General features: G+C 46.9%; 1 protein-coding gene across 1 annotated transcript in view; it reads right to left on the bottom strand.

The window, feature by feature from the left end:
* Positions 1–7,494, bottom strand: part of FETUB (fetuin B) — a 9,768-nt gene extending 2,274 nt beyond the window's left edge. The window contains exons 1-5 of the mRNA XM_081912525.1: positions 7,197–7,494; positions 5,832–5,942; positions 4,649–4,736; positions 2,702–2,868; positions 1,351–1,505 (exon numbers count right to left, since the gene is read on the bottom strand). Coding sequence (XP_081768651.1) covers positions 1,351–1,505; positions 2,702–2,868; positions 4,649–4,736; positions 5,832–5,942; positions 7,197–7,433 — 758 coding nt within the window. The 5' untranslated portion in view covers positions 7,434–7,494. The remainder of the gene's footprint in view (positions 1–1,350; positions 1,506–2,701; positions 2,869–4,648; positions 4,737–5,831; positions 5,943–7,196) is intronic.
* Between the last annotated feature and the right edge of the window lie 3,620 nt (positions 7,495–11,114).

Below are 11,114 nucleotides of genomic sequence, written 5' to 3'. Positions count from 1 at the left end.
GCTCCTGCCCACCTAGCAGTTCGAAAGCACGTCAAAGTGCAAGTAGATAAATAGGTACCACTCTGGTGGGAAGGTAAACGGTGTTTCCGTGCGCTGCTCTGGTTTGCCAGAAGCTGCTTAGTCATGCTGGCCACATGACCGAGAAGCTGTACGCCGGCTCCCTCGGCCAATAAAGTGAGATGAGCGCCGCAACCCCAGAGTCGGTCATGACTGGACCTAATGGTCAGGGGTCCCTTTAGGCAAACATCCAGGGCATGAATGGGGAGTCTGGAGTTGTCAAGGACAGTTCTTCTTATGCTCTCTACTCATATCTTTGGAGAAGAAGGGGGGGGATGGTGCAAAAATGTTCTGCTTCTGGGTTTGCCAAACTTGAGTCTCCAGCTGTATTTGGACTGCAACTCCAACCATCCCTAGCTAACGGATGTCCCTTTCAACATCTATATGCAGCCGCTGGGAGAGATCACCAGGGGGTTTTGGCTGGGTGTTCATCAGTATGCGAATGATACCCAGCTCTACCTCTCTTTCAAATCAGAACCAGTGAAAGCGGTGAAGGTCCTGTGTGAGTGCCTGGAGGCAGTTGGAGGATGGATGGAGGCTAACAGATTGAGGTTGAATCCTGACAAGACAGAAGTACTGTTCTTGGGGGACAGGAGGCGGGCAGGTGTGGAGGATTCCCTGGTCCTGAATGGGGAACTGTGCCACAGGTCAAATCTGTGTCCAGGGCAGCTGTTTACCAGCTCCATCTGGTACGTAGGCTGAGACCCTATCTGCCTGCGGACTGTCTCGCCAGAGTGGTGCATGCTCTGGTTATCTCCCGCTTGGACTACTGCAATGCACTGTACGTGGGGCTACCTTTGAAGGTGACCCAGAAACTGCAATTAATCCAGAATGCAGCAGCTAGACTGGTGACTGGGGGCGGCCACCGAAACCACAGAACACCGAGAGAGGTCTGCGTTGGCTCCCGGTATGTTTCCGAGCACAATTCAAAGTGTTGGTGCTGACCTTTAAAGCCCTAAACAGCCTTGGTCCTGTATACCTGAAGGAGCGTCTCCACCCCCAATGTTCTGCCCGGACACTGAGATCCAGCGCTGAGGGCCTTCTGGCGGTTCCCTCACTGCGAGAAGCCAAGTTACAGGGAACCAGGCAGAGGGCCTTCTCGGTAGTGGCACGCCCTGTGGAACGCCCTCCCTTCAGATGTGAAGGAAATAAGCAGCTATCTTCTTTTTAAAAGACATCTGAAGACAGCCCTGTTCAGGGAAGCTTTTAATGTTTGATGTATTAGAGTATTTTAATTTTTTTTTGGAAGCCACCCAGAGTGGCTGGGGAAGCCCAGCCAGATGGGCGGGGTACCAAAAAATAAATAAATCAGCACCAAGTGAAGGAATACTCACGGCTGTTTCACGTGGGAGGAGTTCGCAATTGGAGATGTCGGGGACACCCTTGCCTTTGGTGCAAGATGTCTCCTGGATCGTATATTCTACTGCGTTCGAAGGCCCGATAACCCACTGTGCAAAAGGGCAGAGGCAACGGGTTAGAGCAGTTTGTGTCATCTGAATGAAGTGCAAGCAAGATAGAAGACAACAGCCCTCTCACATTCCTGTTGGCCCTCCGCCTCGCTCCCCAGCAACTGGTGCAAATAATAATAATAATAATAATAATAATAATAATAATAATAATAATATTTATTTATTTATACCCCGCCCTCCCCAGCTAGGGCCGGGCTCAGGGCAGCTAACACCAATATGAATTACAATAAAATTACAATAAAATGTAATAGAAACATCATCATCAACAACAAACAAACAAACAGTTAATTAAAATACAGCTTAAAATGCAGCCTCATTTTAGTAGTAGCCCATAAATCAAGGCCATAAAGGGAGGAAACATCAGATATTCACCCGAGCCAGCTATCCATGCTGGTCCTACATGGGCCAGCAAAAAAGCCAAGGGGAAATTTATATCCCAAATCCCATATAAGGGGTCAGAGTGAGTCTAAGCCAAAGGCCAGGCGGAACAGCTTCGTCTTGCAGGCCCTGCGGAAAGATGTCAAGTCCCGCAGGGCTCTAGTCTCTTGTGACAGAGCGTTCCACCAAGTCGGGGCCAGGGCTGAAAAGGCCCTGGCCCTAGTTGAAACCAATCTAACCTCCGTGAGGTTTGGGACCTCCAAAGTGTTGTTATTTATGGACCTTAAGGTCCTCCGCGGGGCACACCAGGAGAGTACTACTTTTATATCCAACTTTTTCTCCAAGGAGCTGAAGCTTCTTCTCCCCCTCTTCACTTTAACCTTACGACAACCCTGTGAGGTAGGTTAGACTGAGAGAAGGTGACCCTGTGAGCTTTGTGGATGAGTGGGGCTTTGAACCCTGGTCTCCTAAGTCCTAACCATGCCATCATGCTGGTATTAGAAAGTATTGTGCCCCCAAACATGGAATTTCCAGTTATTTGTGGCTTATAGATAGCAAGAAGGCCTCTAGGCAACGAAATCAACTATCCTGTGACGAATGGGGGCGTGCGTGATGGAGAAAACTTCCTCTCTAAATGGCAACGCTGCAGTCTTCCAGGTATTTGTTAGACTCCAACTCCCATCAGCCAAAGTCAGCATGGCCAAGGATCAGGGATTATGAGAGTTGTGGTCCAGTGAGATCCATAAGGCCACAGGTTCCCTCCTCCTGCTTTCAAGGATGTCCAGTCGCAAACTTACCTGTGACCGTGCTTTGGTGACGTTGAGGAGGGCAAAATAATGAGCATGGTTGTTTTCTAAGTTGAACTTGGCAAGGCTCTCTGCCGCCGCCTCCTGGAACCTGGTTTCAGTTGGGTCCCCGGGAACTGGGCAGTCAGGACAAATCCTTGCGATAGCCCTTGATGAAACTATTTAGAAAACAAACAAGCATAGTTGGACTTGCACAGTTTAATGTTCTTTTACGCAGGCCAGTAAATTAGTGGGCAAGCAGAAGTGGTAAAAGGCCTTTGCTTCCTAATCTTGTTAAATAAAGACACGTCTTTGGTTTGCTCGTGGACCTTCAGTTTTATCGAGCATTCTTTCTGGTTTGTTACTTCCTATGTGTTTCAATAATGCACGATGCATTGAGCAAATCTGGTTTTTTAAACGAAAAAGGGCAGTCGCTGGGTGTGATGGGTGGGAGGCACTAGGGGCACGCCCCTTTCTGTGGCATGATAGCATTGAACCTGACCCCCAGACCCCAAAGGAGTCGCATTACCATGCCCAGAACACACCATGCAGTTTGGCATACCCTAAGGAAACGCTGCTTTGAAATGCCAATCATTTTCTTCGTTTTTAAAATTCTAAGCAGGGATTTCAGTCTTGCGACCCCCCTGCCCACCCAGTCACAAGCGGAGCCGCAGTGATCAGTTGTAACACAGAAGGTGAGTTATGGTTCCTAAATTTATCAGCGTAAACTGCATCTGAAACTCTTCGGAATGTTCAGCTTGTGCTAAATATCATCTCAATGGCTGGAATGAAAATGAGTACAGTGGTACCTCAGATTCAGAACTTAATTCGTTCCGGAGGTCCGTTCTTAACCTGAAACTGTTCTTAACCTGAGGTACCACTTTAGCTAATGCGGCCTCCCGCTGCCGCCGTGCCACCACCGCATGATTTCTGTTCTCATCCTGAAGCAGAGTTCTTAACCCGAGGTGCTATTTCTGGGTTGGCGGAGACTGTAACCTGAAGCGTCTGTAACCTGAAGCGTCTGTAACCTGAGGTACCACTGTATATTTATGGGTACAGCTCAGGCCCAGCATCTTCACCTGCATGGACAAATCTTTACCACTGTAATGCAGTGGTTTTCAACCAGTGTGCCATGGCACCTTGGGGTGCCTTGGATGATTGTAAGGGGTCTGTCCCTCTTTCCTTCCCTTCCTCCTCTGATGCCTTCTGGTGTCTCTGCCTCCGAAAGGCTTGCATAGCTGCTTCTTGCAGCAGCCCTGGCTACAAGCTCTGCAGGAGGGGGTGCCGCTCAGAGACCAGGAGGCAGCAGCTATGGCTGCCCAGAGGACACCCAAGGATAGGGGAGAGGAGGATGAGGGAACACTCCATAAGGGAGGGTGTTTGAAAAATGGTGAGAGGCTGCCAGCTCTGCAGGCAAGGGGTGATATGGCTGGGCTCCTGTGCCTCAGAAACAATGCAGTTGGTCAAGGGAGCCGTGGACTCAAAAAGGTTGAAAGCCTCTGCTGTAATGGGAGTGGAAGTATATGCATTTGTGTGGGTGCATGAATTTCCTTAGGGACGCAGATGGAGCTGTGGGTTAAACTACTGAGCCTAGGACTTGCCGATTAGAAGATCAGCGGTTCGAATACCCGCGATGGGGTGAGCTCCTGTTGCTCGGTCCCTGCTCCTGCCTACCTAGCAGTTTGAAAGCACGTCAAAGTGCAAGTAGATGAATAGGTACCACTCTGTCAGGAAGGTAAACGGCATTTCCATGCACTGCTCTGGTTCTCCAGAAGTGGCTTACTCATGCTGGCCACATGACCCAGAAGCTGTATGCCGGCTTCCTTGGCCAATAAAGCGAGATGAGTGCCGCAACCCCAGAGTCGTCCACGACTGGACCTAATGGTCAGGGGTCCCTTTACCTTTACCTTATGAATTTCCTTACAAAGTTAATTCAAGCAAATGTATAGAAATACATACCTGGGCGTAAAACGCAGTCGTAGTAACACAGCTGAGAAACTTTCCCGTGGTTATCAGCGTTAACTGTTACTTTGCACTGCCCATAGACCTGGAGCAACAGAAAAGTAAGCGATGTTTGTAGAACTGATTTGTTTTGCCAAACCAGAAACCTTCACCTTTTGCAGACCAAGGAGTCAGCTTAGCCCCCAACTTGCAATGCAGAATCACTCCCCCCTTGCAAAATCTGATATTATTTTTATAATATAATATAATATTATAATATTCTTATTTTTAATCTGAGATCTGAAGAAGTGTGCATGCACATGAAAGCTTATACCTAGAACAAACTTAGTTGGTCTCAAAGGTGCTACTGGACATTTTTAATTTTTTTTGTTTATTTGGACTGATATTATTTGTTATTACTTCTCTCTAGCTCACAGTGCATGCAAGTTTTTCTTTTTTTGTTTGTGTTTTGCAGTTTCCACTCAGTTTCACTGGCCTCAGAATGTATTCCCTCCCCAATTTAGTCTGGATTTGCCCTTTCCCAGAAGTCACCACTAAATTAAAATAACAACACTTCTATGGCCAATGACCAATATATGATATTTCAGTGGCCTGTTTTCAAATTAAGCCCTGGCCTGGCAGAACTCTCTGGGCAGAATGATCTATTACACCTCCCTCCCCAACGGGGCTACTCCAAAAACAGCAGGATCCTGCCCCCTTCCCACAGTCCCATATCATCTCACCACACTCTATACTGCCATTGACATCTGCTTCCCTCACTAGAATTTTCTTTGTATTTGGTGAAGGCTTTGGGGGAGAGAAAGGGAACCGTGCAGACATGTGCAGAAGGTGGGTGATGTGAACCCCTTAACCTTTCTTGTGAAGCAATTCAAATCTGAAGGTAAATGGCATTTCCATGTGCTGCTCTGGTTCGCCAGAAGCGTCTTAGTCATGCTGGCCACATGATCTGGAAGCTGTACGCCAGCTCCCTCGGCCAGTAAATGAGATGAGCGCCGCAATCCCAGTGTCGGCCACAACTGGACCTAATGGTCAGGGGTCCCTTTACCTTTACCTTTTTAAGTTTCCTAGTATGCACTTGAATTCCTCCTGCAAAATAGTGGCCGTCTGGAGGCATTCGTAGCTTAAAAACAAAACTTAGCACGTTCAGTCCTTTTCTGAACTTGGCAGATCAAATACTTACTGTCTCATGGGCGTTTCTGAAACTGCAATCCTTCGCCTGTTTTCTGCTGAGAACATGGCACACCGTTTCCAGCACATCCAAGGTGAGAAAATACTTAGAGACTTCAGGCTCCTATAGAAGACGAAAGACGATAAGAAGGCGAAACCCTTTGCAGCACAAGACAGAGCAGAATTTGAAAAGGCAAGCCTGGCTGGCTGCCTTTCACACAAAACAGATTCTGTAGAACTAGTAAGTAAATTTAACATTGATGTCAACAAAGTTATTCCATGTCAGTTTTGACTACAGCCTTAGACTTTCGTTCTCCTGGGATTTCAAGGATCACAAAGATCCAAAATGCCTCCTTTTGCAACCATTTATTCAAACAGCTGCTTCTTTTGCAACCACTTATTCGAAACCTTTAAAGAAAAGGGTCTCACAACTAAACTAGAAAGTCCCCCCCCCCAATAAATAATGGCTCTTAGAGTTATGTTTTGGTGTTCTAAAAATGCATGCAGCCAGGTCCTCCTTTCTGAGAGCATATGCTAATCCCTGTGCTGGTGGTCAACAAAGAAGGTTTAAAGACTCTCTCAAGGCAAACTTTTAAAAATGTAGTATAAATACCAACAACTGGGAAACACTGGCCTGTGAGTGCTGCAATTGGAGAGCAGCCTTTACCAAAGGTGTAAAGGCTTTGAAGACGCTCAAACTCAGGACGAAAGGGAGAAAGGTGCTAAGAGAAGGGCACACTTGGCAAACCTTCACCATGAACAACTCCCATCCGGAAACCTATGTCCCCACTGTGGAAGGACGTGTGGATCCAGAACTGGCCTCCACAGTCACTTACAGACCCACTGTTAAAACTGTGTTTATGGAAGACAATCTTACTTGTCTACAAGCGATCGCCAAAGAAGAAGATATGATAATAGCACCCAGGACTATTGCATCCGCCCCAACACTTGCTTATTCCTCTGCCTCAGTTTCTCCTCTTTTAAAATGGAGCAATTCTCAGCTAGAATTCAGTAAATATTATACAGGCTGCAGCTTTCATTCTGTACAACTGAAGCCACGGGGAGGCCAGAGCTGGAAGATGCAGGCAGATCTGGGATGGGCTGGAGCAGAAGTTTTGAAGCAGAGGTTGGTTGGCCATCTGTCTAGCTGAGATTCCTGTATTCTAGGGGGTGACCATTGGGATCACTTCCAGCTCTGCAATTCTACAATTCCAACATCAGGAGGGCAACATGTTAGCTACTCCTGGTTTGGAGTGACCACTCAATAGATAGGACAATGGCTCCCCCTTATCTCTCCCTCTTTTATCTGATGTTTTGGAAGGTGGTTGTCCCTGACTGCAGTGTAGAGAGCAAAGTCAGAACCAGGGTAGCTGCTTACCTGGGGAAGTTGCCGGGCATCAAAGATTCGCTGAAGACCAAGCACGTACCCCGTTTTTTCATGGGAATTGATCCAGTCTAGGGCCTGAGCTGCAGCTGCTTTGACTACAGAATTATTGCACCCTGGGGAAAGCAGTCCTGTCAGTGGTGGTCTTGGTAGCTGTCCTGGACGAGGTGGAAGACCAGCTAAGGAACACAATACCTGTATCCCGACCAGGAAGGAAATTAAAAGGGCCATTTTGGAAAGGCCTGGGTACCAGGGAGGGAGATTCTGCAGCCCCTCTGGAAGAGCAGGCTTTGCAGTACACTCAGGTTTCTTTATATACTTTTGAGGTAAGTCACTAATATTTGCTCTTCTTCCTCACCGTGGCCAACACCTTTGAACCTGGACATGCAAACTGCAAACAGTGAGTCAATGATTAGAAGGTTGTGTTCACAGGCTGAAAATGTGATTTTCTAACCAGCTCTGGACCCGTGTCCTTGGCTTCAGATTGAAGTCCGCAGAAAACATCTAGCAATAATGGTGCCAAACTAACCACTTGTTATATAAATTCTGGGCAGGGGCCGGATACAAGAAGATCTATGGTGCAATCCTTCGCAGGTTTACCGAGAAGCAAGTCACAATGTTTCTGATGAGGATGTTCTGTTACACACCAGAGGCAAGTGTGTTTAGGAGCGCGGCCTGGAAGCGAACTTATTACCTAACCAATGCACACTTTACAAGTGTTGGTGCTGAGCTTTAAAGCCCTAAACAGCCTTGGCCAAGTATACCTGAAGGAGTGTCTCCACCCCCATCGTTCAGCCCGGACACTGAGGTCCAGCGCCGAGGGCCTTCTGGTGGTGCCCTCCCTGCAAGAAGCCACGTTACAGGGAATCAGGCAGAGGGCCTTTTCGGTAGTGGCTCCCGCCCTCCTATCAGATGTCAAGGAAATAAACAACTATCTGACTTTTAGAAGACATCTGAAGGCAGCCCTTTTTAATCCAGTCAGATGGGCTGGGTATGAAGAAGAAGAAGAAGAAGAAGAAGAAGAAGAAGAAGAAGAAGAAGAATCTCAGTGGGAGATTGTGGCGAGAATGGGAGGAAAACACCGTTTGCCACCCCTAAAAGTCATGTTAACTTATCACTGCCAGACTATCTAGAACCACAGAACTGTGTAGGGACCATGGGAGTCATCTCTGATATGTGGGTGTCATGATCTGGGACCCAGGTAGATGTTGTGGCCCAGGAAGTATGTCAGAACCAAGCACACCAATGCTCTCTGTCTTTTGCTGAGACTGCGCCCACCATGGGCCTCTCACTTCACCTTATCAGGTCAGTAAAACATGTCAAGAGCTTGCTGGCCTTCTGCAGAAGACTGGGGGCTGGCATCGATGCCAGGAGAACCATATATTCTCTTGACCCAATGCAAGTCTTCATGTAGCAGATAGCAGAAAAAGGCACATTTTGTGTGACCGTTGCTTAAAGATACCCACTGCCATAGCAATTAGGAGCAGGCTGTTCTGACCGGTGAAATTTGTTTGAAGCGTCCACAAGCTGTCCATACGTTCTGTTATCCAATCATATTGCTGAAAAGGATCCCACATGCAATTGTTATAAAAGTGTCTTCAATTTTGTATTCGGGGTCCAGAATTTGGAGAATTCCTCTGGATCACTTATTCTCGCTGTGGCCCACAATAAATATGAACTCTTTCCACGATGCTGCTGCCTTTATTTGGCTAAAGAGGACCAGTGTACTTCCAGACCCCCCTTTGTAGGGTAACAGTCCAATCCACTGCAATGCAAGCATCTTTTGCCCAACATGGGGCTCACAAACCCATGACCCTGAAGTTAAGAGGCTCATGCTCTACTCAAATCTTAGGCATTTGAGTTTTGCTTACTCCCAGCTACATCAAAGGCTGTTACCTTCACTTTAAACCAGCTGAATTCTGTTGAAAACATGTGGCCATGTTAATAACCAGCAAATCATTTCCCAATTTTAATGTTGGAAATGTGGCCAAAAAAGAGAGAAAGACCAAAAAAAAGAGAGAAAGACCACACTGGAGAGCCAGTGTTGTGTAGTGGTTAAGAGCGGTGGACTCGTAATCTGGTGAACCGGGTTCGCGTCCCCACTCCTCCACATGCAGCTGCTGGGTGACCTTGGACCAGTCACACTTCTCTGAAGTCTCTGAGCCCCACTCACCTCACAGAGTGTTTGTTGTGGGGGAGGAAGGGAAAGGAGAATGTTAGCCGCTTTGAGACTCCTACGGGTAGTGATAAAGCGGGATATCAAATCCAAACTTTATTTTTATTTTTACATTGCAATTCTAAAAAGGTTTATTTACCCAAATCCTACGTGTGTTTGTTTTACATACTCTCAGGTACATAAAAGTTGTTTACCTGCCCCTGATGTTACTTGAGCGGTTATCTGTCCAATTATACAAATGAACTTGCAGCCTTTGGAACATGGCAGTCTAGAGCTGTAGCCAGAGAACTGGGGCTCTTATTCCCTCCCCTTGAGGGAGGGGGATTTTTTTCCTAATGCTGTTGAACATGCCTTGGAAATTAGGTGGACATCAGCAGCGGCAGGGAGCTCTCTTCCCTCCTTCCCCCAAAAAGTACATTCTGTTCCAAGTGCTGTTGTGCTGCAGAAATAAGGGGGAAAGGTCACTCTTGCCCCATCTATTGACCAAAGGAACAAGGACTACCAACTGTGATTCAAGCAAGAATATCAGCAAAAGAAGATCAACCTGGCCATATCAGCACCATGTAAGTTCACCTCCTTGTTCTGGCCCTGAAGCACAGATCTTCTTCCTCTGCCTTTCTGGTCCACTTCCCTTCCATTGTGTCTGTTTAGGCAAAATAGAGTGGTACTACGACTTTCCTTGATCTGGACACTATACTTCTGTTGCTGCAGCCTAGTATAGCATTAGCCTTTTTTTGCTGCTGTATCACAATGTTTACCCTGGTCCACCAAGACCCTGAGATTCTTTTCACACGTACTGCTGGAAAGCCAGGTGTCCCTCATACTATATTTGTGCAGCTGCTTCTTCCTAAGTGTTCAACTTTTTATCCATAGCGTTTATACAAAATGTAATTTCTTTCAAAAATAATGATAGGCAGGATGCAAAGTGTTTCTTTTCTAACTAAACAAATTCAGTTCATAGCATCTTCTGGCAACAGAGTTAGGTGAAATCTTGGGGAGGCATTGCCCATTGGAGAAGACTGCCTTAAATGATGGACTAATGACCTCCCTCCAATCTGCATAATAATGTTAAAGGTTTGGAGGTCAGTGTGGGTCCCTTCGAAACCTGTGATCCTGAATAGCTGAGGTTAGAATGTATAAGAGGAAATGAACCAGCCGAACCAGTTTCTTTGTTAAGGTAATGGCCTCAGCGTGCTTATTAAGTACCACCATTTACATGTCCAAAGAGGCTGCCCTGTTGCCATAGAGACATATAGGTAGGCCTTTACCCACCTCACCTGGCTGGATGCCATATCACCACCACCATCATTTTATTATTTATACCCTGCCCATCTGGTTGGTGGCTTCCAGCACATAATAAATCATCAAACATTAAAACCTTTTCAATTCAGGGCTGCCTTCAGGTGTCTTCTAAAAGTTTTGTAGTTCTTTATCTCCTTGAGATCTGATGGGAAAGCATTCCACAGGGTGGGTGCCACTACCGAGAAGGCCCTCTCCCTGGTTTCCTGTAACTTCACTTTTCACAGTGAGGGAACCGCCAGAAGACCCTTGGAAGTGGACCTCAATGTCCAGGCTGAGTGATGGCGGTGAAGATGCTCGTTCAGGTATAGTGGGCCGAGACCATTAAGAGCTTTAAAGGTCAGCACCAACACTTTGAATTATTGTGCTTGGAAACGGTGAAGATCCTTTAGGACCAGTGTTATATGGTTCTGGTGGCTACTCCCAGTCACCAGTCT

Source organism: Podarcis melisellensis (genome assembly GCF_964234715.1).
Source record: "Podarcis melisellensis genome assembly, chromosome: 5".
Taxonomy (NCBI): domain Eukaryota; kingdom Metazoa; phylum Chordata; class Lepidosauria; order Squamata; family Lacertidae; genus Podarcis; species Podarcis melisellensis.
This window is presented reverse-complemented; position numbering and strand designations above follow the sequence as displayed.